Source organism: Anser anser, assembly GCF_964211835.1.
Source record: "Anser anser genome assembly, chromosome: 1".
Classification (NCBI taxonomy): Eukaryota; Metazoa; Chordata; class Aves; order Anseriformes; family Anatidae; genus Anser; species Anser anser.
In genome coordinates this window covers 94,149,572-94,175,524 of record NC_139720.1, presented here as the reverse complement: position 1 = coordinate 94,175,524, position 25,953 = coordinate 94,149,572, and the positions used below count along the sequence as shown (strand labels likewise).

The 25,953-nt window shown below is 39.4% G+C and overlaps 2 protein-coding genes across 2 annotated transcripts; one reads left to right on the top strand and one right to left on the bottom strand.

Annotated features, from left to right (window-relative positions):
* Window positions 1–423: 423 nt before the first annotated feature.
* Window positions 424–3,854, bottom strand: RPL24 (ribosomal protein L24). The gene is made up of 6 exons (XM_083807387.1): window positions 3,634–3,854; window positions 3,444–3,519; window positions 2,570–2,680; window positions 1,567–1,703; window positions 1,097–1,160; window positions 424–552 (listed from the first exon to the last, which is right to left on the bottom strand). Exons 1-6 carry the CDS (start codon window positions 3,837–3,839, stop codon window positions 472–474), a joined length of 675 nt encoding a protein of 224 aa, XP_083663513.1. The 5' UTR covers window positions 3,840–3,854; the 3' UTR covers window positions 424–471.
* CEP97 (centrosomal protein 97) lies at window positions 3,755–21,571 on the top strand. Its single transcript, XM_083807322.1, has 11 exons — window positions 3,755–3,892; window positions 5,683–5,825; window positions 7,159–7,317; window positions 7,769–7,870; window positions 8,459–8,572; window positions 9,500–9,666; window positions 10,886–11,050; window positions 12,526–12,659; window positions 13,177–13,933; window positions 14,718–14,793; window positions 15,529–21,571. Exons 1-11 carry the CDS (start codon window positions 3,838–3,840, stop codon window positions 16,240–16,242), a joined length of 2,586 nt encoding a protein of 861 aa, XP_083663448.1. The 5' UTR covers window positions 3,755–3,837; the 3' UTR covers window positions 16,243–21,571.
* The last annotated feature ends 4,382 nt before the right edge of the window (window positions 21,572–25,953 follow it).

Sequence of the window (25,953 nt, the reverse complement as noted above, 5' to 3'; positions counted from 1 at the left end):
AATTTTCTCTTTTTATCCTCTACAACATCTTGCAATGATCTGCTTCACAATGCAAGAAGCGTATTGACCTTTTTATGTAACTTAAGAGGTTATATACAGCTTCACAGCCCTTTAGTTTGCCTCATCAAACTTAAAACCTTCTTTTTAAGGCATTTGGCGTTGATGCAGAATAAGCTTGTGCTTGTGCTATTTTTGTCCTTAGGCAAGAACAGCTCAAACATCAGCTCAATCTTCCCTGCCACCCGAATCACTGCATTCATTTAAAGACCTACGAACTATCTTCTAGTACAACAGATCCTCCAAGGAACTGAATGTTTTATGGCAAGAGGGTGTTCATTAGTCTGCAAAAGCAGACATCGTCATTTCTTAGATTAATTTTCTTCATTATCTATCACACAGTTGAAGAGAACATGGCACAAGTGATAGAAGTTGGTCAGGTGTTTTATTCAGCGCAGCTAACAGTTTGGCAAGTTAACGCTTTCCACCAACACGGGGAGCAGAAACTTTGACTGGCTTCACAATCTTCTGCTTAGGCGCTGCCTTTGTTGGAGCCTGTAGAGAAACAGTACAACATGAGTGAGATGCAGTTTATCTGCATTCTTGAAAGGGTCCCTTTGTTACACTTAAGATTCTTTACAGAAATTAGGCAATTTAACTATCAGGTTAGATTTAGAGTTAACAGATTCTTACCAAACACTGTAAGCCTACAGTATGTATGATGCCAACATTTGGTATTACAACAAAAGTAGTAATGAAGCATATGGTAGCACTCATCAATATCTTGCTGCCAAGGTTCTAGTGTCACATCTAGGCAAGTTTTTAAGCTATTGGGCATCTCTGACATCTAATCAGAAAGTGGTTTTACTGTAACATTTACTCTTTCTGTAAAAAGCATTTTGTTCTATTCCGCTGTTCACACAGCTGTAACTCTTGTACAGAAGTTTGACCCGTGTGCTTCCAGATCCAAATAGGTGAGCAAATGCTTCTTCCAAACACAAACGAGAATTTCCAGTGAAGTGCAGGAAGAGTGCTACGTTATAACATGGTATATTCTGAATAAATACTTCATGACTTCTGTCCACCTACTGCATCTTACCTTTGCAGCAGAAACAGCTGTTTTCTTGGTGGCCTGCTTAGCCTTCTTGGCTTCTTTTGCAGCCCTGTTAATTCACAGAAAAAGAGTGACGGTTAGTCATGCCTGCCATTCCCTGCTTCCTTGTTTCAACCACACTAAGAGCTCCCCAAGATCAAGAAAGGAAAGCATTATTTCAGGTTTATCCTCTATATTCAGTACCTCTCGGAAGACTACCACGTAGACAACAGAACTGTGTGTGACAAAAGCAGAATTTTCACAGAGGTAGAGGGTAAGAAGAGACCCCTCTCTGCCGATACGAATTTTTGCTGAGATTACACAGTATTACCTCCAAATGTACTGATCCCCCTCACCCTCCTAATGCTTACAATACACAGAGCTCAGCTGGAGTTCAAGATCTTGTAGGCCTCTTGTAGTTGCATTAATAATCTTCAAAATGTCTGGGAGAGCGCCAGTCATCCCTGCTTTCTCACCTAATAGCTTGTTCCCTCTGTGCCTTTCGTACTTCAGGCTTCTGATTTCTTTTAGCCATAATCTCAGCTAAAGATGCACCGGTAATAGCCCTCTGAAACTTAACAGCACGGCGGGTACGCTTCTTTTGTATCTCTTCCTAAAGTGACAGAATATGAAGAGAGACAATTAGCATCACAAGACATGAAATAAAAGGCTACAGACAATTACAGAAACAAGCTGCTGTTAAGCATGGAGCTATTACAGAATTGCTTATGTCCAAAATGAGGAATAAAATTATTCTGTACACTATTTCTTGATTTCCCAAGCAGACTAATAACCCATTGAGCATCATCTTTCTTTCTCTAAATGAACCAGTAGTTGTTAAGAGTCAATGCAAGCCTTTCTATCTGCTCTTCTGTTGTGCAAGTTTCAGCATGAGCACTGAAAATACCTCATACTAACATGCCATATTTCTTCCATGCAATGACAGCTACATAGCAAAGACATCCTACTAGTTAAAACGCAGTTTTCAAAGAAGGTTTACATGAACAGTTCATCCACCCATTATCTCCCAAATCATCTGTCTGGGAATATGATTTACCAGATTATCAGCTCTCTACACTATCACCACTCTCAAAGTTTGCAAGTCCAAATAATTAAAGTCCACTGATAAAACAGAATTGCCCATTTTATGTAAAGCTTTTTTAAAAGAAAAATTTAAACATACACCACCCATACAATTATTACACAAATACTCCTGTTCTCAAAAAGTCCTTGAAGTTGTGATAAAATACACATATAGTGCTAGTCCTGAAGTATTTACCTTCCAAGCATAAAACAATATATATACATATATCTGCGTAAATACACCCACACTTTCACCATTATTGATCACTTTATTCTGGCCCTATGGGTCATGCTTCTGCTACCACCAGCATACTGAAGTTACCTCTATTCTAACAGACCTGTGACCACATTTTTTGGTGGAAAGCTTTAGAGGAGCGTTTGATGGTATATACTTACTGACTGCCCTTTCTTGTGCTTACGCCTGTACAGAACAGTCCAATTGATTTGACGGGGGTTTCTCTTGGAAAGGAATGCAGACTCGCATTTTGCATTCAAGAACTGGAAAACCTAGGGGGGGAGAAAAAGAGTAATTTGTGTAAGCTTTCTATTTAAGAGAGACTGTCATTTACATTGGAGTATCAAGTAATTATTTGATTCGGTGTATTTTAACAGTGATACTTTTGTATTGCTTTATACAGCTAACAATTCTAAATCTTAAAACACAATTTAAGAACTTGAATGTGTGAGAATTTATTCCATTGATTAAGCTATCTTATCCCATTGAAAGGATTTTTTTTTCAGGCCTTATTTAGTTTTCTCATAATAATACCTAACATTCTGATATTTATTCTCGTAACACAATAAACAGCTCAATTTTTCTGAGTAAAACTCACCCTAGTACTTGTGTGCACTGCATTCTAGGTACATGACACAGCCGTACCCACTGTGACACTTTCTAAATGCCTGCTCTCAACTAACTATGTGCTTCCTGAACGCGTTAAGGGAAGCAGAGGCTGATGTAAGCAACGCTCCGAGACCAACACTCAATTCCTCTGTGCGTTGTTACCCTAGCCTTCTTACCTAGTGTAAATTATAAAAAAAATTAGTGGATTAATTTATTATCTGTTTTATTTTAAGTCTATATAAAGTCTGAGGAGACCACCTGAAGGTTCAATGAGCCCAATCATTTAGCTGTCATTTCCCAGGAGATTCCGTACAAGACTACAGTACGAGGATGTTAACCCTTAGGATGTTAATTAGGAGCACCTTTTTAAGGCCAGGCCCACTACTGTAAGGGGTGCGCAGCCCCCCCCGCAGGCGCAGCGCTCACCTTGCCGTCGGTGCGGGCGTAGCGGCGGCCGTGCCCGGGGTATATCTTGTACCCGCTGAAGCTGCACAGCTCCACCCTGCAGGGGACACAAGAAGGGTTAGCGGGCCGCGAGGGCCGGCGGGGGGCGGTGGCCCCGCCATCGGATGGCGGCGGATGGGAGCCGCGGCCCGAGGCCGGCGGCGGCGCTTACTTCATGATGGCGGCGGCGGGCGGCGGCCGGGCGGAAGAGGACGCGGGGCCGGGCGGAACGGGCGGGGCGGGGCGGGGCGGGGCGGCGCCTCCCGCGCGGGGCCCGGCGGGAGCTGCGGGCGGCCCGCGTCCCCCTCGGCCGTTGGCCCGGCGACGGCTGAGGCAGCGCTGACCGAGACAGCCCCGCGGCCCCTCGGCGCGGAGCATGGCGGCCACCGGAGCGGCACCGAGGCCCCAGCCCGCCCCGGCGGCCGGAGGGGGTGAGGGGGGCGCGGGGGGAAAGGGGCCTGGGGGTGGCGGCTGCTGGTGGCACGGCTCGGGGGGGCCGGCGTGAGAGGCACGGGGCGCGGTGAGTGTTGTCAGCGGCGCTGCTTGGCAGAGCGCCTCGTCTGGAGGCCGAGCGGTGCCCGTGACGGCTGGCAGCGTCCTGCGGGCTGCACGCGTCCTGCGCGCTGCTGGGCCTTGAAGGGCTGCGGGGGGCGAGGTTATCAAAATACAGCGTCCCTGCGAGCCCAGAGCGCGCCCGTTAGGCTGAGGATGCTCTGCTGGAAGGTGCTTTTGAAAGAGGTAGCATCGTTTACTGAACAGCCAGTGCGAGATGAGCAAGCACTACAAGGGTGTATGCATCTAAAACGCGTAGCAGGGAGTAAATATGTGAAAATGACAATTAACAGGTGTCGCCACAGGTACCCAGTAACTCAAGTTCCCTCTAGATAACAAGTGTTGTCCTTTTAACTCTATATTGTAACAGTCCTGGCGTGCAACATTTTAATTATATTGTATCAATTAAACGCTATGCTGGGGTATTTACAATTTGCTCCTGCCCAAATGTCACCTGTTCTCTAGTATGGCTGTACGAATGGGTTCTTGGTTCTGGCAGTCCTTGGTTCTGACTTCTGGCTAGGTACCTTGCTGGGATATGAAACGTTTAGCTGTTCAACACGCACACAAGTTGCAAAAACCTTTGGCAAGATTAAATACTTAAGGTTAGGTTTTGCAGTAGCCAAACTGCTAAAAGGAAGCATGTCTTGAAATATTTAATGGAGAGTTTTAAAAGAGGAGTTGAATCTTAAGTTTATTTCTTCCGTGAGGTTTAAGCACCCAACTTTTGACAACAGAGAGGTGTCAGTTTTGGTTTCACAGTTTGAGACCTCCTCTTTGAGTTTGTACCTAGCCTGCACTTTCAAAAAATGCTGTAGACTAATATTTTTGCTTTGAAATAGATCAAAAAGGGAAAAAGAGGAAACTGCAGACTTAAATTCAGTGGCCTAGATTTTAGAGGACTTGTTTGTGATAAGGCTGTTGACTGTCAAGAGGAAATTTCACATAGATGGGTTAGGTGCCCTCATCTTCAGATACTGTAGCGGGATGTTTGATGGATCTGTCCAGAAAGGAGAAGTTTGTAGTTCCCTATCCTCATAGGATTTCCCATGTTCTGAGTGACTAGATGGTGGAGGCTGCTTACCGCTGTGTCAGACTCTCTCCCTTTTTTGCTTTCATTTATTTATTTTTCTTAGTGACAGTTGTTGCTGCTGCTATGTGTGGAGTGTGATCCTGCACGTGTATTTGGCATATTCTGGGTGTGTCTGTAAGCAGGAATTTAGGTAGAGAGCTCCTGCACTTAAGAAGTTATCAAGCTGCTCAAAACCTGAAAGCTTTGAGGAAATCCAAGTGTAGGTGTCTTTGAAATTTTGGGTTTTGAGGATCACACCTTTAAATATAGCTGCCTAAATTTCACTCTGCATCCCGCTTCAGAGAGTCTGAAGCTACTGACTTCCCAAAATTGCACCAGAGATCTTTACTGGAACAAGGAGTGGAATCCTCATCTTCCAATAACTGGATCAGTTTTTCCGATGTATTTAGCCTGAAGCATTTGCTTCAGTTCTAGGTAGAAAAGTTCATTTGTATGCATGAATTGGCTGCATGTGTTATAAAAACAGATCAGTTTGTCTTGGTTTGCACTTCCAGTACACGTTCTCATATATCAAGTGCTGAGTTTCATTGTTTTCTCTTTTTGTTTGATTTTTTTTTTCATTCTTTTTCCTCTAAGGTTTGGTACTTAACTGGTCAGGTCAAGGATTGCAAAAGTTGGGTCCAGCCTTACCCTGTGATGCTGATACTCACACTCTGATTCTGGACAAGAACCAGATAATTAAATTGGAGCACTTGGAGAAATGCAGGAATCTGATGCAGGTCAGTGTTACTTGAATTGAATTTGCTACAAAATAATGTTACTGAGATGCTAACTAAAGTATTTCTGCTTTAAGGCCACCTTATATAATTGAAGTAAGTCATCCGTTACTGTTTTCATGGAAAAATAAACATCAGCGAACTGAAATAGAAAGCTTTGTTTTCAGTGTAGCTCTGCAGGTGGTAGTAGGGAAGCTGTTTTGCCGGTTACTTAGGTAGCTAAAATTAAGCTAAATAAATCCTAGTGGGAGGGTGTTAACGTTTAGAAAGGTCACTGTAAACTCTGATTTTTTGATACTTTTTAGCTTTGGAATGCTTGATCTTTGTAACAACAACAACAAAAAAAAGCTTTGTAGTTTAAATAATAAAAAAAAGATAAACATGCAGACATACAGACAGGACTCTCCCTCTTTGGGTTTCAGAACTTTTCACAGAGGAAGAGTATTGGTAGCATTTACAGGAAGAAACAAGCCAGGTGGGTTAGGCTAACAATCAATTAGCAAATACACAAATGTTAAGTGGGAGAGATTTGTTGTCTTGTTAATGTATTGGGTCATGTAAGCCCTGATGTTGCTAGTGCCTATCCCTAACTTTAATATCCTCAATTTTGAAACATTCCTTTTAGGTTCCTGGGGGTATTAGTGGTAACAGTGGTAAGCATGCTCATGACGCTTGCAAAAATCAGTGTGTTAATCCCCCTGAGACAAGGCTGTACAAGTCCATGTTAATCAGCACTGAAAGTGCCTCCAGATAGGCTTGAAGTCACCTCAGCAGCTTCTACAGCCAAGCTAAACTGACACTGGAGATGTGGGTGTTATTGCTGCAGGAAACCCTCACCAGTCTGCAAACTTCATGGCTGTGTTATTAATGGGTATTTTTAATCTGGTTTTATCCTTTTAAAAGTTTGTGATTTTACAGTCCTGTTAGCACGGGACTTTTTTTTGAGACCAGTGAAATATATTTTGCCCTTTGCCATGGTGACAGTGTGATTTTATACCGGGAACATTGCAACAATTTGTACAATGATTTGGCAATTCTGATTTTAAAAGCTTATTTTCATATGAGACATTTCCTTATTTATTCTCTGCTTTTTATTAGCTGTTGTTAGGAGGAAGATTTCATCTAAGTTTGCAGGGTTGTGAAGATTGCTTTCTTTGATCAGTAATTTATTACCTGTCTCTTGTAGTTTCTTGTCTGTATTATTTGCTTTAAATTTGAATATATACATTAGAGTAGTTCCCATTGGATTGGATTTTTAAGCACTAAAAATAAAAGCCTATTCTGTCTGTGCACTTTAATAGTTAAAATTGTTTCTTTTATTTGTGTTGATCTGCAGCTGTCTGTAGCCAACAATCGTTTGGTACGAATGATGGGTGTAGCAAAACTGACAAAGCTCCGTGTGCTAAACTTGCCTCATAATAGCATTGGGTATGTGGAAGGGCTGAAGGATTTGGTGCACCTGGAATGGCTAAACTTGTCAGGAAATAACCTTAAGGTAAAGTATTTAGCCTTTATACATTTTCCAGAATGTAATGTAGTAGAAATTTGGAAAATGCTGAAAAGGCAATCCTTAGAACGCTTCATTTCACTGCAAAGAAATGTTCGTTTCTGCTTCTGGTTTTAATGCGAACAAATGTTGAAGCTTTGTTATCCCCTGGTGTATGGAATGGAAGTAGACAACTTTTGGACAAGAATTGGCGAGTAGATAAATAGATGGTTTGAAATTAAAATTTAATGAGAATTGGGAGGTAGCCCCCAAAATAGGAAAAAAATTATCATCTTTAAAATTCAACTGGTAAAAAAACAACAACAACAACAAAAACACAGTTCTCATTTTGGCTTAGTTATTTGGTGTTGTTAGCTTCCAAAATAATTTCTATTTTTTGACATGTGTTTCTATTTCATGACTAAAAAAGTTATTGTAATTGACTCCTTTATTTTTGTAGGCCATTGAACAAATCAATTCCTGTGTATCTCTTCAGCATCTTGATTTGTCAGACAACAACATATCTCAACTGGGAGATCTCTCCAAGCTCTTGTCTCTGAAGGTAGATGTTGTTTTATCTCTGTTGTTCTTAAATTCTTTGCATGAAGAAATCTGCTTTGAAAACTTTTGCCTTTTAAAAGCATTCCTTATTCAAACATGCTAGCTCTTAAAGCGATTTAATTTAATCACTGTGACTTCTAGAGGGAAGAATGAAAGTTCTTGTTGTTTTCAGGTTGCAGAAACTGAGGTAGTGCTTCTGTAGTTACTCTAATGATTTTGATCAAGATAATATGCTAAGATCTTTTTTATAGCACTCAGTTCTCTTGTCCTATGATGTGGATCAAGACAAAACATAGTGTTAATTCTTTCATCATGAACACTGCATAGAAGAAAATATTTTCAGCTACACTTCTTATATCCGTGGCTCTACGCTTAATTTCTGCGTTTCATGAGAAAATTTTGCTCTAAAATGTAAAAACAAGATTTCCCTCACTGGGATTAGCAAAAATGATTTTGAAGATGCCAGACAGCTTTTATTATGATTCTTTTGTTCAGTGTGTGTTCTAAACATGTTATCTGGAGGAAAAAAAAGTGTTTTTTTTTTTTTTTGATCAAGCATGCATTTTAATACCGTATTTTTACTTTATAGACCTTGTTGCTGCATGGAAATATTATAACTTCACTTCGTACTGCCCCCGTTTGCCTACCTCAGAATCTGACTGTTTTTTCTTTGGCGGAAAATGAAATCAGAGATTTAAATGAGGTAGGATGTAGAAGATATCACCTTGTATTCAAGCAGAGTGGTAGGAAATAGCTGGGTAATTCTTTTGAGGATGTAAGTGAAATGGGCTCTCAGCGTAGGTTATTTTGAAGAAGATAGGAACCTTTAATACTTCGTGTAATAACTACGCTTGCTCTAGCTGCACAAGTTGGGTAATACTTTATTAAATTTGTCTTTAAAAGAAATTTTGCCTTTTTTATTTTATGTTTTTGTATCACTCAGGGATGTCAGACGTATACTTTGAGGAGAAAAATCTCAAAGAACTTTCATGATTGTCTGAAGGTTGAAAACAGAGCTGATAAAGTGCTGCAGATGGCTTCTGCAGCTGCTCATCTGCTCTGTTTAGATTATAGTCTTTTTATCTCTTATTCAAACACCATGTAAGAGAAATGAATATCCGGACTGTGATTTTTATCTTTATTGGGTTATTTTTGTTGTTATTTTTTGTGTGTGTGGTGTTTTTGTTTCCTTATATAAGGAAAAAAAAAACACGTCAGTTAGACTTCCACATGGGAAGCAAAATCTTATTTGGTAATGCATTGCTCTCTTCTTCAAAATAGGACAGTGTTTCTCAGCTTTTCAGCTTGCTGTTGTTTTTTTGACATCGCTATACCTGCTGCAGTAAGCTGGAATACTATACCTTTTTTATATGTAAAGCCCAATTCCCAGATCTTAAGAGAAGCTAATGCTTCCGAAGGGCTATACTACTTACAGGAAACTTAATGGGAAAATGGCAGGAGTTGATAGAAGGTCCTTTAAAACATGTTCACATTTCACAAGCAAATGTGATTTTCAGTGTAATTGTAATTATGTTGTTTTGAGCAAGATGTATAGCTGTAACTAGGCAAATATGGTACATCCTCTAATCAGTTGATTCTCTCTAGTTGACAAATATCTTGTTTTCTCCAGGTTTCTTTCCTGGCTTCTCTTTCTCAACTGGAGCAGTTGTCAATAATGAACAATCCTTGTGTGATGGCCACACCTTCTATCCCTGGCTTTGACTACAGGCCGTATATCGTCAGCTGGTGTCTGAACCTTAAAGTTCTTGATGGATATGTAATTTCTCAGAAGGAAAGGTAACATCATGTTAATAAATCTCTAACATTATCAAATTAAGTTTTTTGTAAGCTGAAGTTCCATTTTTTACATAATAAAAAATGGGAAGGTGCTAATGATCTGAAATTGTCTAGCTAACGGCCATATGAGACACCAGCCAATTAACACTGGTTTTGCTTATTTTTTTGTCTCTTACACTAGCATTACTACATAAAATCACACCTTCAATTAAATAGAATTAAAAAGTTAAGGTTTGGTTTTGTTACTTAACTCACATCAGTACCTTTACAAAGCAAAACTGTGGTAGCAATTCATCGACCTCTCAGGTTTACAGTCTTTGAGTTTGTAGAATGAGACAATTGGCAAATATTGAAGCCATTATCTTGGGAGAAGCTCAGACATGCTCTTTTATAAAGGGTCTGATTTGTATATATTTTTTTGTCAATTAGTTAAATATCATTTTGCTCACTTTTTTAACTGTATCACTGCGGTCATTATATCACTGTGGTGTCTGTATGACAGTGGAGATGTTTTCTTGAAGTTCTTGACGTCAGAATAGTCCAGCCATAAAAATATTCCCTGAAAATATCCTCATCATCAAGTATAACATGTTCAATACATTAAGACAGTCCAAGATATTACTGTTTTATTCCCGAGTTAGTAAAATAAAAAGCTGCCTTTTTGGTCAGAGGGAAACCACTCCTGTTTGTTTCACTGTATATTATGTATATTATGAGGTTCCTGAAGAGCTGCCTGTGACAATTCTAGATTTTTTTCATTATTGATGGGGTTTTCTGTATTACTGTATATGGATATATTATATTGAGTGCTCAGATTGAAGACCGTCATCAGTTTAACTGAGAAACAGATGGCAGTTGTTGGAGACCCTCAGCAAGATTTGCTCTCTGTGGCTATTCTGTGCGTTTGTGGGATCTTTCCTCTTTCTGTTAAAGTTGCTGATAAATTCATTCACACAACTGTGTTTTCAGCGCTTAAAGAGTACACAGATAAAATAGAATGCACAGTGCTTGTCAGAGACATTTTCACTTCATCACTGTTTATGTGAGGAATACTTCACTCATTTTTCTGGTAATGAAAATCCCAGTTCCTACGGGCACTGCTCGAGTTCCAAGTCTTGGTTAGGTTTGTGGATTAGTTTGTAGAAGAACAGTACTCTAAGACAAGTCCTGGGTTCTGTGCTGTGCATTAATGGTAACCATCTTCCCCCCTTCCTAATAGTTTAAAAGCAGAATGGCTCTACAGTCAAGGTAAAGGAAGATCATACCGACCTGGGCAGCATGTTCAGTTAGTCCAGTACTTGGCTACTGTTTGCCCTCTTATATCTACATATGGTCTCCAGACTGAAGAGGATGCCAAACTGGAAAAAATACTGAGTAAGCAAAGGTGAGGACTTCTTGTTTTTCTGTTGTTAGAGAATGCAATTAAGAACAAAATTGTATGTCTCATTATGTGTTAGATACAATAGCATTTCCTTTTAAGTGTTTCAAAGCAGCAGTGAGGGCAGGAGATGGAAGAGTGGTGGAGGTACAGGATGAGCAGCAAGACAGCAGCAGGAGTGTTTTCCTGTTTGCTCGGCGCCCTAGAGACAGTCTGTGCTCTGTAGGACATTGAAAGTGGTTTGTGTTAGGACTGTGATTAAAATAGGCTACCTACTCAGATCTTTGTTACAGAGAAAGTGAGGCAGTCTTCAGAAAGGAGCAGACTTTTAACTCTTGTTCTAATTGTAAATAAAGACCATTGTAGTACATGAGTGAACTAGCCTCTTTTTTTTATTGTTAGTGTGTTTTAAGGTTGTCCTTTGAGGGGTACTATTCCTGGTGATGCTCTTGACAGCCTCTGTATCTGGCACCTTGGGTCTGTCATCAGAGGCCACTATAGGTCCTGCTGGTTCTGCAAGCAGGAGTTATTTTGCTAGGGACTGTGAAAGTAGGTGTAGAGAGTTACAGTCATGCACTTCGCTCCTGTGAGAAGGTGAATTAATTGGGATTAAAACCCAGAATACTGAAGAATACAGGCATACCTATTTGCCAGGACTACTACTGACAATTTTTTTTTTTGCCAAAAGATTAGAGTGGAAGAGTCAGGGGAGCAAGCTAAATAAGTCATATAATATGGGTAGAAAGCTGTATAAGGAGAACTGCAGTATTTCATCCAAAAGGGCTGGAAACTTGGGAGCATCTGGAAGGAATTGCTTTGTCAATATAGATTGGTCTGCAGTTTCCTCCTGAAGATATGTAGGGGCCATTTCAGAGGAGAAATGTATACACGCATTATTTTTAACGCTGGTTGACTTTCTGATGTCTACCTCATGGTCTTTGAATTTAGCTGCACTGAAATAACGTTTGTGTTTTCTCAGATGGTAAAGGATGATTATATGTTTGTGGAAACACTGTTACTTGATTTTTGTATTAGGGTACAGGGATACCTGGATACAGGGATTTCTTGACTTAGTCATTTGCAAACATAAAAAAGACCCCCTCCATTCCTCAAATTCTTTGCACGTACAAACATAGCATGTCCTGCAGCAGACACTTAAAGTATCTGCATACCTTGCTTGTGTGTAGAGATACTTGGTGGTTTTTTTCAGTCGATAGTCAGAATTGCATGCTGTTTTTTGTTTGTTTGTTGTAAGTAACAAAGAGGCAGAAGGAAGGGGAACAGAAGCAGCCTGTGCAAACCCTGGCTTTGTGAGTAGTCCTGTTGATGTCTAGTAGGTGTAGGAATCTGTATAACTAGCCTCTTGTTTTAGAATGGTTTGATTGCTTATTTCCTTTCAAGTAGTTGATAGCTTTTTAGATGCTTTCTGTATCAAAAAAAGTTAAAAAGAAACATAAAATCTGTTGGAACTCTGTGTTTAGGCTCCACCAGAGGCAGCTGATGAATCAAAACCAAAATGAAGGACCACCTACATCTCCCACTCCCAACAAAACACTACCAGTTACTTACGAACAGAGCAGTCCAGCACAGCCACCACAGATAGTTCTTGAAAGTGGTAAGATGTAAATCTGCACCTCTGATCTAACCGGTAGAAATAAATGTTTTTTTGACCACAGATAGCTTTCCGGAGAGAATTTTGGAACAAGGCCCTGCTATTAGTTTATTCTATTATTTTTTTGAGATTTTCAACTGAAGCTATACGTTGTTCTCTAAAAATACATTCTGTGGTTATTCATGTCTCGAAATGCTAGTAAGATGGCTAGGTGAAAAACACAATCCAGTAAATGAAAACGTTATTACTTCGCCTGTTCCATCTGATCAAAGTGTAACTGCTCCATGGGACGGCAGTTTGTGCAGCTCGCTCTACTCAGTATCTGTGAGGTTCATGGATGTTGCTGAGATGAATAGTTACTATCATTATTGTTATGTAGAAGTAATGCTTGTCATGATTTAGAATTTTGGATTTTTACACACCCAGTTTCCAACTATGTAAAATAAAATATAAATCCCTATAAATTAAGCTATGTTATTGAAGTACTATGACTTTTGAATATATCTTTCTACCTATCTAGAACGTGTCATCCAGAAGAATTCTTGGGTTGGACCAAGTGCGAACGATGATCATTCCTATGCAGTCAAGAACACTTTTCTTCTTGAAAGAGATTGTCACAAGGAGCTATACCTCGAAGATATACAGACTGATGAAGACAAACTCAACAGCAGCCTGTTATCGTCAGAGTCTACTTTCATGCCAGTTGCTTCAGGATTGTCTCCGGTGTCTCCTACTTCAGACCTGAAGTTACATGGGATCAGTTTGGGCCTAGAAGATGATGATAGTACAGTTATTGAATTTGTGAAAGGTGTTAATAGAGAAGAAACAGCTAACAAGGACAAAAAACCTTCGTGGGTTACAAGAGAGCACTCTAACGAAGTGGCGGGAAGCGTGGAAACTCAAGAGAATATCATAGAGAATGTGCAGGTACCGTCTCCTGATCCAGTAACAGATAACCACGCTGACGCTAGCAACTCTTTGGCATCCTCTGAAGACCAAGTTCTGCACGGTCAGCCCAGCACCTCAGTAGGTGCTGAATCAGGAGTTACAACTCTCTGTCCTGACCAGACAGCAGGAGAAAAATCAGGTTCTTTACCTGCTGTCGATGAAGGTACAGCTGAACTGCAAAGAATGACTAAAGCAGCTACTAAGCTTCAAGCCTGCTGGAGGGGATTTTACACAAGGAACTTTCATCCCCGAGCCAAGGAAGTGCGATATGAAATTCGCCTAAGCAGAATGCAAGAGCATATCATTTGCTTAACAAATGAAATACAAATGTAAGTTGATATCATGCTGTCAGTATTCATATCTGAATGAATATAAACGTTGCCCCAGGATATTTCAGAAGAGGTATAAATGGGTCTTGATCTAACTATTCACAGTAGAACGTAGCACTAGTAATATAAAACAATGGCAACAGTTAAGGAACATTTCCTGTAAGACGTACATGGTTATGCACATAGCTTTTCGTCCTCTCAAAGTGCCCTCTATGAATGGGTTGGGTTAGAATCAACTTTTTCAACTCCTTTATTGCCCAGACTTGCATGTTTTGCTGCACAATCAAAGTAGCAACTGTAAAGAATGGTTTTTTTTTTTGACTTGTCTTCTGGCAATTACAAAGTTTCTTTAAGTGTCCATATACAGTCATTTCTCTGTCAATGGTTGGAAGAAGGATTCTCCCTCTGTCTTGTGTGATATGATTATAAATGTGATTGAGTTTTTTGATCATATGGATCCATGTTTCAAGGAGATCATTGCCAAAGTTTTTAAATTTGTAAGATATAAATTATATATAAATAAAGCTCTTAAAGTATTAGTGAGTCAATAAATATGCTACAGCAAAAAGGAAGTAAAATCTTAATGTAACTTTGAAAAAGAAATGTATGCTGGAAATTCAGCAACTGGATATTGATGACAAGCCAGACTGCAATAACATCTCTAAAGTTGGGCTATGTATTTTTCAACAGTTCTGTCTTATAACTAGGCATTTCTGTGCATTCTTGTTGATCTTGTTTACTGAATGTTATTTATCTAAATAACTTTGGATGTATGCTCTTGCAGGCTTAGAAAAGAAAGAGAGGAAGATAAGATTCAAAGGCTTGTACAGGAAGAAGCTGTCAGATTTCTTTGGAACCAGGTAAATGGCTTTAGTCCACTTATTTTTCTGCTTACATAAGGATTGAGAAGGTATTATTTCATGCTGGAGATCCCGAAGAGACAGAGAATATGGTTTGTTCTTCCAGTTATGGCTTATGAGAATCTAATTGACGTGTTCTTGGCTATACTAGTGTTCTGGGGATAAGTAATATTCAGAAGTCTTAACACAACACAATAAATTGGCTTTGCAACTAAACGCTAAAATACAACTTGGTATGAGAAGAAGGAGAAAACGGAAGGAAAACTAAGCATTGTAGACTTGAAGAACGATGTGGCTGCTAGATGCTCAGGGCAAATAAAATAGTGTCAAGCTGTGTCACTTCTGAGCAACTAATTTCTAAAGTAGATGAGTTATTAATACATCTCTTAATAAGCTAATCTTTAAAAACTGATTGACTATTTTCTTAAAAATGGGTTATTTCGTAAAGGTTCCCTCTCCTTCCCTTTTTAAGACCGGATTCCTTTTTCTTCAGGAAACTAAATTCTTCTTTACTTGAAACAGAAGGCTTGTGTGCTCTGTTGTGTTGGGCATCTAGTTTAAAAGTTATTAACAGTGCGAAGAATATATTGTCCCAAAAATATAGTGACATGTTTGTCAGTTCACTTGACCTTAAATTTTATACAAGTATTTTGTTGCAGATTGCAAAATATACTCTAGAGACCAAAGTACTTTTTAAATTGCATTTTATAACAAAATTCTCTTTATACTTTACAGGTTAAATCCCTTCAACAATGGCAGCTTACTGTTACACAAAATGTAGGTGCCACTTGGCAACCTGGGATCCCTTCAGCCAGTAATTCCTGTCCATCTGAACCATCTGTTCGAGCATCCACTCTTGAGCAAGAAACCCCACCAGATGTTAGTTCTGCTTGGTTAGTTCCAGCTAGTGATGTTCTTCAGGAAAAGTCTTGGTTACAGTTCCCGGATTCTGGTTTTCATTCTTCTATGGCTGATCAGACTCATGCTGACTTGTGTAGCTCTGAAAAGAGTTTGACAGAAGGAACTGAGGGTTCTCTTTCGGTGGAAACTGTCAAACAATGTGGCAATAATAATTCAGAATATTCTTCAGATGTAGAGGAGGGCCATGGGGAATGTGGACAAAGTAGAGAGAGCTCTAATAACGAGCATGACAACAGGCTTCTACAACAGTATTTGAAATCTGTTCAGCAGCTGGAAGAGTCTGATGAAGGGACAAATTGCAATGATGAAACAGAGGGTAGCTGGCCACAAATTGCTGTTTCAGCAGAGAGCCAAGATTCTTCATCTGACATGCTCTCTGTAGATCTCCCTCAAAGTACATCTTCACCGGCACGAAGTGAAGTGAGTCAGACACCAGAAAGCTGCAAGCTGAATTCAGGAATAGGTGAAGGGAAGCAAACAGACTGTGATTCTTCATTTCAGATGCTGCATGTTGGGATAGCTGTATAGTAGGATCAGTTCCACTAAGGACCAGGGATTCGATTTCAGTTTCCTTTCTTTTTCTTTTTTTCATGTATACAAAACTTATTTTTCATGTGTGCTTAGGTTTGTGGGGTTTTTTTTGGTTTTTTTTTTTTTGGACTCATGTTAACAATGTTTTAATGGCATTTTACTAATGTTGCTGAGGACTGATGTGAACCGTGCTAACATGAAATCACCAAAGTTCTCAGTGACTATCATTATGCACTTTATTTTCAACCACGTAATTGATATCCTAGTAACTTGCTTCCTTGAAATTAATTCTGAAGATTGGGGAGCAGAGGAGAGAGTTTACTGTGAATTCACTACAGTGAATGTGTTAGTAAGTCTTTTTTTATTTTTATTTTTCTAGAAAACAGGACCAAGTCCTTACTTCACAAAAAGAAAGAAACAGTATGGAAAGAAACAGTTAACACAGGCAATGTGTGTGCATTTGTGGATTAAATCTGATGGGAAAGATGAAAGCAGTTGCGTTTGACTTTAACAAGAGTAATTTAGTCAGGGTTTCAAATACTCATTCCATGAAACCAGTGTCCAAGTCAGTGACTTCTTTTTGTCTTCTACTTGAAGTTCCTGGCTTGGAATCTGATCAGTTACATGGATTCTGAAACAAGGACTTAAAGGAGTCAGACCTTAGGAAACTTCAAACAAACTTTGGCCTTTGTTTTCCCTGAGGTTGAATTTCCCTGTTCTTTCTCAGGTAAGACGCAAAGTGGAACCAGTAGCAGCCTTTACTAAATAAGAGTTTCAAAAGGGCATGTGTCTGGGAACATGGTTTCCAAGACTACACTGCTGGCTTACAGCAGCTGACTCGATGACATGTTTTGCCTCCACGAGGCTGCTAATGTCATTTTGGGATTCAGATCTGCATGGCTTTCTAGACATGTATTTGATCACAGCTCCTACCTACAGGTGTAAATATTAAAAGCAAATGTCATGACTTAAAACTATTTTTTGAGTTCTCTTGGTGTTTTTGTTCTTGTTTGTTTTGCTTTGTTTTTCTGCAAGCAATAGGACTTGTATTTTGCCCAAGCCCATTTAATTTATATTTTTTATTTTTTGATGGAAAAGATCAGGCTTCTCAGTATACAGCAAAAGTGTGAAGGGAAATTTCATCTGCCAAGCAATTTGTAACGGATGCTAGTAAAATAAAAATTGACATGACTTCTAGGGGTATGTTAGGTTTGCTAATACTGTGTTTTGCATTGTGCAAGAAAAATCAAGTGTTTCAACAGTTTGCTGATGTTAATTTCTCTGAGATCAATCGTGCCAATCGTACAAGTACAGATACAAACATGTTTGCGTATAACAACACTTTGAATCCACAGATGAACTTTTGGTGCTACTGTGTCCTTGAAATCAACTAGTGCTGTTCTAAAGTGACTCTTCTGGCCATGTTACGATATCATAATTTAATTTTTGTAAAAGCTTTGGTTGCTTGTCTATTTTAGGTTCTGAGCTGAAGTTTATCCCTACTCAGGAGTTTGGCATGAGGCCAGTATCCACTTGAGGCCTCAAAATAGCCTTTATTTAGAACGTAAATGGTGTATTGGAGTTCTACCAGCCATCAGCCCTGTGGTGCAGTTCACCTTGGAAGAATAAAGCTTGCCTCTGCATATAGAGTAGCCATCATCTTTGTGGTTTTTTATTTTATTTCCCAGAAGTTCTAGGGCACTAACTTCTCAAGACAGCTGTTGTTGCAGTCTGGGTGACAATTGACTGCATTGCATACATGACAGCATTAAAAAAAAAAGTGGTATATTCTTAAATTGCAGTTTTTCTAAGTTGATCTAGTTAACAGCATATTAGTGGCATAACCATATTCATAACTAGATCTTAGGACATACGTGCTTGGGTACTGAAAGTGCTGTAGGTGCATGAATGTATCACAGCATCTAATTAGCTGTGTGAAGTAACGTATAGGCTCCTGGCCATAACCTTGTCCTTGGAAGGTTCTCAAGATGCATTTGAATCTCCCATGCTTGGAGATCTCTTCATTTCATAGGATTTAGCTCCTTGACCATCAGTCTGTTACAAAGATGCCATACAAGCCTTTAAAGATCTCGTTATAACCTTTTTTTTTTTGAGAGAAATTATTTCTGTCTGTGAAACAATTTTTGAACTGTGGGTTTTGAAGGCAGTGGCTAGGCATAAAGAACAAGCTCCCTTTTGTGGCAGGGTGCTGGATTAGCATATGCAAGAGCTGGGAAAAGCTAGACCACTGTTGGATGAAAATGTTTCTCTTACTGAAGATACTGATGGGCGATAAATATTCTGCTACTTTGTATTAGTGTCACTTTCTCTGCAGCATTAGAGGAGGAACAACTTCAATTTTGCAAGTGTTGAAGGATGCAAACTTGGTGAAACTAATATTTCATGGAAAACCTAGAATTTCTTGACATGTTCTCTATTATTAGGGCTTACAAATGCAAGAAGATTAATTTTAACTAATGCTTAGGTCAGCCATTGGCTTTTTTTAACTTGTAACCTCTATATCCAAAATCAGCTTTTTGAAGAGACAGCAAAATGTGTGCCAACATATAATCATATTTGTCTTACTCTTGAGGAAGCTTTGAAATATCAGAGACTTGTTCTGATAAGTATATTTCTTATGTATAAGATCAGTTGACTAAATGTACATAAATCAAAGAAAGAAGTTTTGGGTCAGTATTTATGGAGTTAAAAGTAATGTTTACATGCCTAAAATATTTTCATCCTGGCCATTCCAATACATACAGGGAAAGACATAACAAGGGGTACAGTGGAAAAATAAGTAATCAAATTTGATGTGTACTTAAAAATGGCTTCTTGAAATCCATTTTGTGCTCTCAGAGAATCAGTATATGGAAATGCAGTAGTTTAATGTATAGTTTACATTTACTCTTTTTTGTCTATGTAAGTTATCTTCATGTATGTATGTAGTATTTTTCCATGGATAGCAATGTACAGTTCCCTTTGGACATGATGGAGATTTCATAAAAGAATCAGAAGGCCTGATATATGAAAATCCCTGTCTGAAATTTTCCTGTGTTAATATTGTATGTCTTTCAGCATTTGGCTTTTGCAAGGCTTCACATTCAACAGAAGAATGTACTTTGTAGAAGGAAAGCTTGTGTGTCTGCCATGGGCTGACTGACCCTCCAGTGCTGATGGAAGAGATTAGTAATGGTTACTTGTCAGGCAATGTCTGCTGTGCTGTGAGTACAGTTTAAGTGCTTCATTAACTTGCTTTGTAAAGATCGGCTAAATGTAGCTCAGACTGACTGTTCAGAATGATAAACTGACACAACTGATTTTTGTCCTTAATGAAGTAGTTGGCACATACAAACCTCCCTCAGTCTGTGGCAGACATGACTCTTTTACCTGCTCTCTTGAAGGTGGGCACAAGGAGGAAGCTGGAAGTGCATTTATATTTGACTTCAGGTTGAATCTTTATTGATGGTAACATCAACTCTCTTACGATTATTTCAGGTTTCTACCAAGTATGTTTATAGCTTACAGGTAATTCAATCTTCCATGTAATGAAGAATGCAATTTTTCTACTGTATGTAATATTTGATAGATACTGTTTAGATGGTAGTTTGAAAAGTAGAACATTAATGAAGAATATTAATGAAGCAGGCATGCTCACATTTTATATTTCAAATTTGTGTTTAAGGTATTTGGATTGTATTGATTTCTCTGTATGTTAAATAACTTCTCAGATAAAAAACACAAGGCGATGCTTCGTTAATGAAAGTAGGTAAACTTCCGTTTCTGCCTTCTTCCATGAAACATGCTCTGATGGTCACAGCTCTGTTCTTCAAACCTCTCACTTAACATTTAGCTGCTGAATGAATGCAGTGACTAACTTTTTATTGTGATGACTATTCCTGTGTGGTGCTATTTTGTAAACAACATAAGCATGTGTTGCAAGGATGGGATATTCAGAAGGTTCTGAATGCTGGCTTGATTCTGCTTTTGTTTACTTAAAAGAAGCAGGGTCATACTTACCTTGAGTGCTTGTGAACTGGCTGTCTAAATCAGGATTTATCATATTTACATCTTCAGAAGTGTTCTTATACCACAAAGCAAGAAGCAATTAAGATTCCAAATCTGCTGTTGCTTCTAGAACACAAATATCTTAAAGCAAATACTTGAGAAAGTCTTTGCTAAACTAAATTGTGGAAGTCTAGCAGTTTGTTTATGTTTAAGTTCCTTAAACAACCACAGACTCTACTACTTGCATGCAGCAATTAAAATAATGCACTTAGCAGCCAGTCTGTCTGTCTGTACAACTTTTTCCCCCGAATAATGTTGTATGTTAATTGAACTTGCAAATTGTTTTTTTATGAATTTGTAAATATTGTCTGAAGAATTCCAAGTTTAGTTTCTACTTGTAACAGGTTGTTTGAACAAAAGTAGAAGATACATTCCTTTGAGACTACTTGGGTACTTTTTACTGGATTTGAAGCTATAGTGCATCTCTCACACATAACTTTTTCCTGAGATGATAGAATTGTAGCATTTAGTGGGGACTCACTGAATGGCGAGTTAAATTGGTCACTCACTAAAATGTTAAATTGTTCAGTTCCCCCTACTTTTAGCTAGTGGAAGAGAGACTTTATTTTCCCTTGTTGTATTAACTTTTTTCTTTTTATTTTGAGGACTGTGCCACCCAAATAAGCAAACATCAAGTGTTCTTGCAGTCCCTCAGAAAGTCTCCTTTTGTAATTACAGGATCTTGTTTTTCCCTGTTTGGCTTACTAGGATAAGTTACTGGAGGGGAAAAAAAAATTTGCTTTCTATATGCCTGCCAAAAAGTCAGGACCTTTTCTGCCTATTTTTAAAATGTTTTCATTGTTTCAGTAATGGAAAAAAAGCACAAGATCCTTGATGGTTATGGAAAACCATAAAACAGTATTCATCAAGAAAGGTGTTTTATCTCTTGGAAAGTGCCACACCAAATGTTATTGTATGAATTAGGAGCTCTCAATAAGAAACTTCTTTTATGGCTTCATTACATTTATAAGTAGATGGGCCAAATTCACTTGTAGCATAATTCTCCTGAACTAAGTTTTGTTGAGTCTTTCACCAGTAGTATTCTACCTCTAAACTAGAATCTGGAAAAAAAAGAACAATTAGGCATTGATTTGTCTTTCTATTTCTCACCATTTTCTGTGAAGAACGGTGGGTAGTTAAATTGGTACAGTTAATGTTTTCTATAAGTGTTTAAATTTCTGAACTTATTGTTTCTTATATCTTTTGTTTGTACCTATGAGTTTTGACTTAAATAAATTATTTGTATGTTTACTGAAAATGTTAATTCGTACTATATCCTGACTCATACATCTCCTAGTCGTGTTACAATTGGAGGCCTCTTTTGGAGACTGTTTAGAAATACAAAGTAATGATGACAAGGTAAGCATTAGTACTTGTGACTGGGTACAGCTGAGGCATGTAGTGGCCCAATGTGCTGAAAACAGTGAGTGTGAGGTAGGGTACTTTGAATTTATACCCAATTTGCTAGAAGATGTCACTGAGATTGGGATTCATTACTTGCAGTCCTTTATTTCTCTTTCACGTTAAAATTCCTACTGTCTTCGAATTAAAAGATGTGGCAGTATACTGTGCAGAGCTTTCTAGAAAGAGAATTAAGGCTATAGGCTTATCAAGAGAGAGACAACTGCAAAGTATCTTGTTCCCTCTCATGCCAATTTTGTTTGGACGGATGCTTGCTCTTTGCTTAAATCAAATCAATGCTTAAATCAATGAATATTTCATGGATTTGCTTAAATCAATGAAGACTGCCTAACTGTCTTTCAGGCTTCAATAGAAAACAGTTCAGTCCAAGAGCTCAGATGTAAATCCAAGTCATGTTTTCCTGCAGAACAGTCACCCCAATGGTAAAATCTGAAAATAACTTTGTTTTGCTGAGCTCTCATTTCAAGCATAGAGATTAGTAGGTGTTTTTAGTATACATTTCCACTTCATTACACTGAAGAAGTTAGCTGAGGGTTTTAAGCAAGACTCTTCTTGTTCTTTTGTAAAGATATTTGAAAGATAGAAATGGGCATAGCTGAGGTGACTTAATTTCAATCCTTAATAGAAGAGCAGCGCTATTTTCTCATGGAGTAGGGTTAAGCCTTAAAGCCATGCTATGGAATCTAAATACTGTGTGTAGGAGGGGCAATATCCATAATGCTTCAGGAGCTTAGGCTGAAGGTCACTCTAAAAACGCTGGTTTTTACATTCATATCGGTGGTAACATTCAAATCTTCAGCTAGAGCTGAAAAATAAAGGGATAAATATATCTAGTGGGTAGACCAAGGTATGATCAAATAGGAATGGTTTCTTTGAATTTTATCACCTGACATGCGTTACATAGGCTGGGAGCTGTTTTTTTTTTTTTGGTGTTTGACAGTGTGGCTTTAAAAACTGTTAATTCTATATAACAGTATGTCCAGGTGGTCGGTGGGGTATTTTTCCCTTTCACTTAGGTGTTATGGTTTAAAAGCTATTTTTTTTCCTCTACTCTAAGGTTGCAAACCACTGTGTCCAAGCATGGCTTGCATCAGCACATCATTGTTTTCAAGCTATGGTACTGCACACATTGCTTGCTTTTTCAGACCTTTGCAAAACAACATTGACCAAGGGAAGAAATAGCATAAAGTTGTGTACAGGATGCCCTAATGAAACCCATTATAGCCTTTGACTTGCACGACACTAATTTGTGAAAAGTGGGAAGCCTGGATCGTGAAGGATGACATGTAAAATCTAAAATCTGGCATTATGTTAAAATTGTTCATTGGCTGGACTGAAAGTTTTATTGCTTTCATTACAAAAAACTAATCATTACAGAAACCTAAACAACTCTCATACAATATAGCGTTGTGAGGAGCAATGATCTAGCAGCCAGGGCCATTCTGGTAGCATTGTGCTGCTTGAATGCAGTTCGGCAGTCTTTCTGTTGCCTTTTCCTGTCAATATTTGGAGAATTCCAGCTGATACAACAGTTTCTTGCGAACATGCAGCATGAATTTCTGTTGTGGGAAGTGCATGGAAAATGAACTGAAGAGGTTACTGCTCAAGTGTGAAAAGGCAGTGGGACCTGAGGAGAAACAGGAGATGATGAGAACCTCTATGACCTGAACTCTTTTCTCCCCTCTTTAGCTGCTACAGCTCCTTCAGCCTGAAGTTAAAGGCAAATATGTGTGCTGTTGTAGCCCACATTTTTTCAAGATCTGCTCTACAGCTATCTTGTAGTGCTGAGCTCTCCAACACAGAGTTCATTCACTTGTCCTCTCCTCGTTGCTGATACATTACTGAATATACTGTGTATTATTGATGAGAGGAGGACAGTAGGGTCAAGGGCCCAGCATAACTTCACCATTCTGCACATAACTGGGGAAAAAGAAATAAGGAAAGATTATTTTCCATGATTTTTCTGTACTCATCACAAAATGCTACACCCTTCTGGTGTGACAAACCAGGAGGGATGTGAGGTGAAGCGAAGCGGAGTGGCAGCTCCTGAAGCTGTAAGTTTCAGGGGCCAATGAAATCTAGATGTTGCATGTGGAGCAGACTTTGCCAGAGATGTTGATGTTCAAATAACTGAAAAGCAAACAGCCTTTACGAAGTCCCAAGAGCGTGGGGGCAGATGTTCAGTGATCAATATATGGCCTGTTAGGCACAAGGACTTACCACTTCAGAGATCACAGAATCACATTTGATTCATTGTTAGGCCTTCATCAAGGCTAATTACAATAATAACCTAAGAATTTATGGATAAAGTGGGTGTGGGGATCCCTTCCCCTCACTAAGGGATGGTGAACTGTAAAATGAGGCAGAGAATAGCACAGGAGTATTTATTTCCTCTGAAAAGAGCCCAGATGGTAGTGGTGGTATCATCTTCCTTTCCCTCACCCCTAACATCATTTCAGTTATATTACAGAGAGAGGCTCATGCCTAACATTTAATGCACTAATTAGACAGTTTTGCCTCAGGCCTCACTTTAAACTGAGGAGTCTGTAGTAGAATTTGAAGCACTGTGTGGCTCAGGAAAGAGGGGTGAACAGGTAATGAGACAGCTATAAAAGTGGTAGATAATATAGAGAGAGGAAAAAAAAAGTACGAAGTATTTTCCAAGATACAATATTTTTTAACATTTTGTTTCTACAGCAAGATAATTTTCTAAATTCTTGACTGGTAGTGTATAGTACTGATTTGTGGAGGAACTCTATAACTCAAAGCAAATAAGTTATAAAGTAGGTATGTGGTTTATTTCGGGGCCGGGCACATGTGGGATAGCTCCCAAAGGCATGCACACCTTAACACGGCAACTTGCTTTGGTTATATGCAGTAAAAAGTTACATATGCATGAAGTTTCCCAGTACGTCTATACATATTTATAACCTATCCCCGCCTTGTATTAAAATTAGCTCCAAGAAGTCATTTCTATAAACTCCTCCCATCTGCACCTGCGCAGTGCCTTCTGGTGGTGGTCGTCAGGGGGTCATGGGGATGAAGTCCAAGAACTCCTCTTCATCACTAGTTGACCCCCTGCCTTTGTACAGACTCAGCTGCTCCTTGGCTCTTGTCCAAACCACAAGGTCGGTCTCAGCTGGTTTTTGAGACAGGTTTCCCATTTTTGTCAGGAAACATCTTCTGTGAGGGGCCCCGAGACTCCTTGTTTTGGTTAATTTGCACAGTAATAAGCAAAGACACTCAGCAATATCTATTTTAAAGTGATTAAGCAAGCCCCCATTCTTTCATTCCTGGCTTTAATAATTACGATTGTTTTATTTAGAAATCATTAATACGATTAAGCAAGCCCCCATTCTTCTATCCCTGGCTTCAGTACTAATAAAAGTTGGTGCCTGCTGAGACTTTGTTTTCCATCTCTACCACATAATCACCACTACAATGTGTGGAAAGGAAAAGTAGCAGCCATGTCCCTTAACTCATTCCAAATAGCTGTGGCTAATGGGGCAGCATGCAAGAGCAAGTAGTTAATATTTATAATAGCTAAAATATTATGTTTGTGGCAATATTTCATCAGCTTTATGTGTGTTTTCAACTTATTTGTGAAGAAGTAAGCGAGCCAACTATTCCTCAGTAAACATATAGATGTGCCTTTAACCTGTACACATGCAAGCAGTAGCTAGTATGTGGATGTTTTGGAAAAAGGTATCCCTAAACTTACAAAGTGATTACATGTGATGGTAAATCCACTTGTCGGGGGTTTGCTACCAGCCCCAGAGTGCCATATGGCTGTGATGCTGGGGCTAGGCTCCACTCTGGCTGTGTGCGCCCTCAAGCACTGAGGTCCTGCTTCCACCGTGGCTCATTTTGCCCATTTCTCACCTTATCACCGAGGGCTGGCACTGCTAAAACTTATCAGCGCCAGTCCTGCCAGAGCCCTCTCCCGGTGCAGGGCTTGGGGCGAGGGGCTGCTAACGCCACCCCACACAGGCCTCGTGCGACTCCAAAATGCGACTCCTGGTGAAAAGGACACGGGTTTTCACCCTTATGTTTCCCCCGGCCCTCGCTCTTCACGGTCGCAGCGCCCGCCGCACCGCAGGGCCCCTCAGGGGGCGGCCGCTGGCGGCGGGCGGGGCCGGGCGGCGGCGCCATGGCAGCAGCGGATGGGGTCGGGGGCGCCGGGGGAAGGAGGGGCGGCGGCGGGGCGGGCCGAGGGAC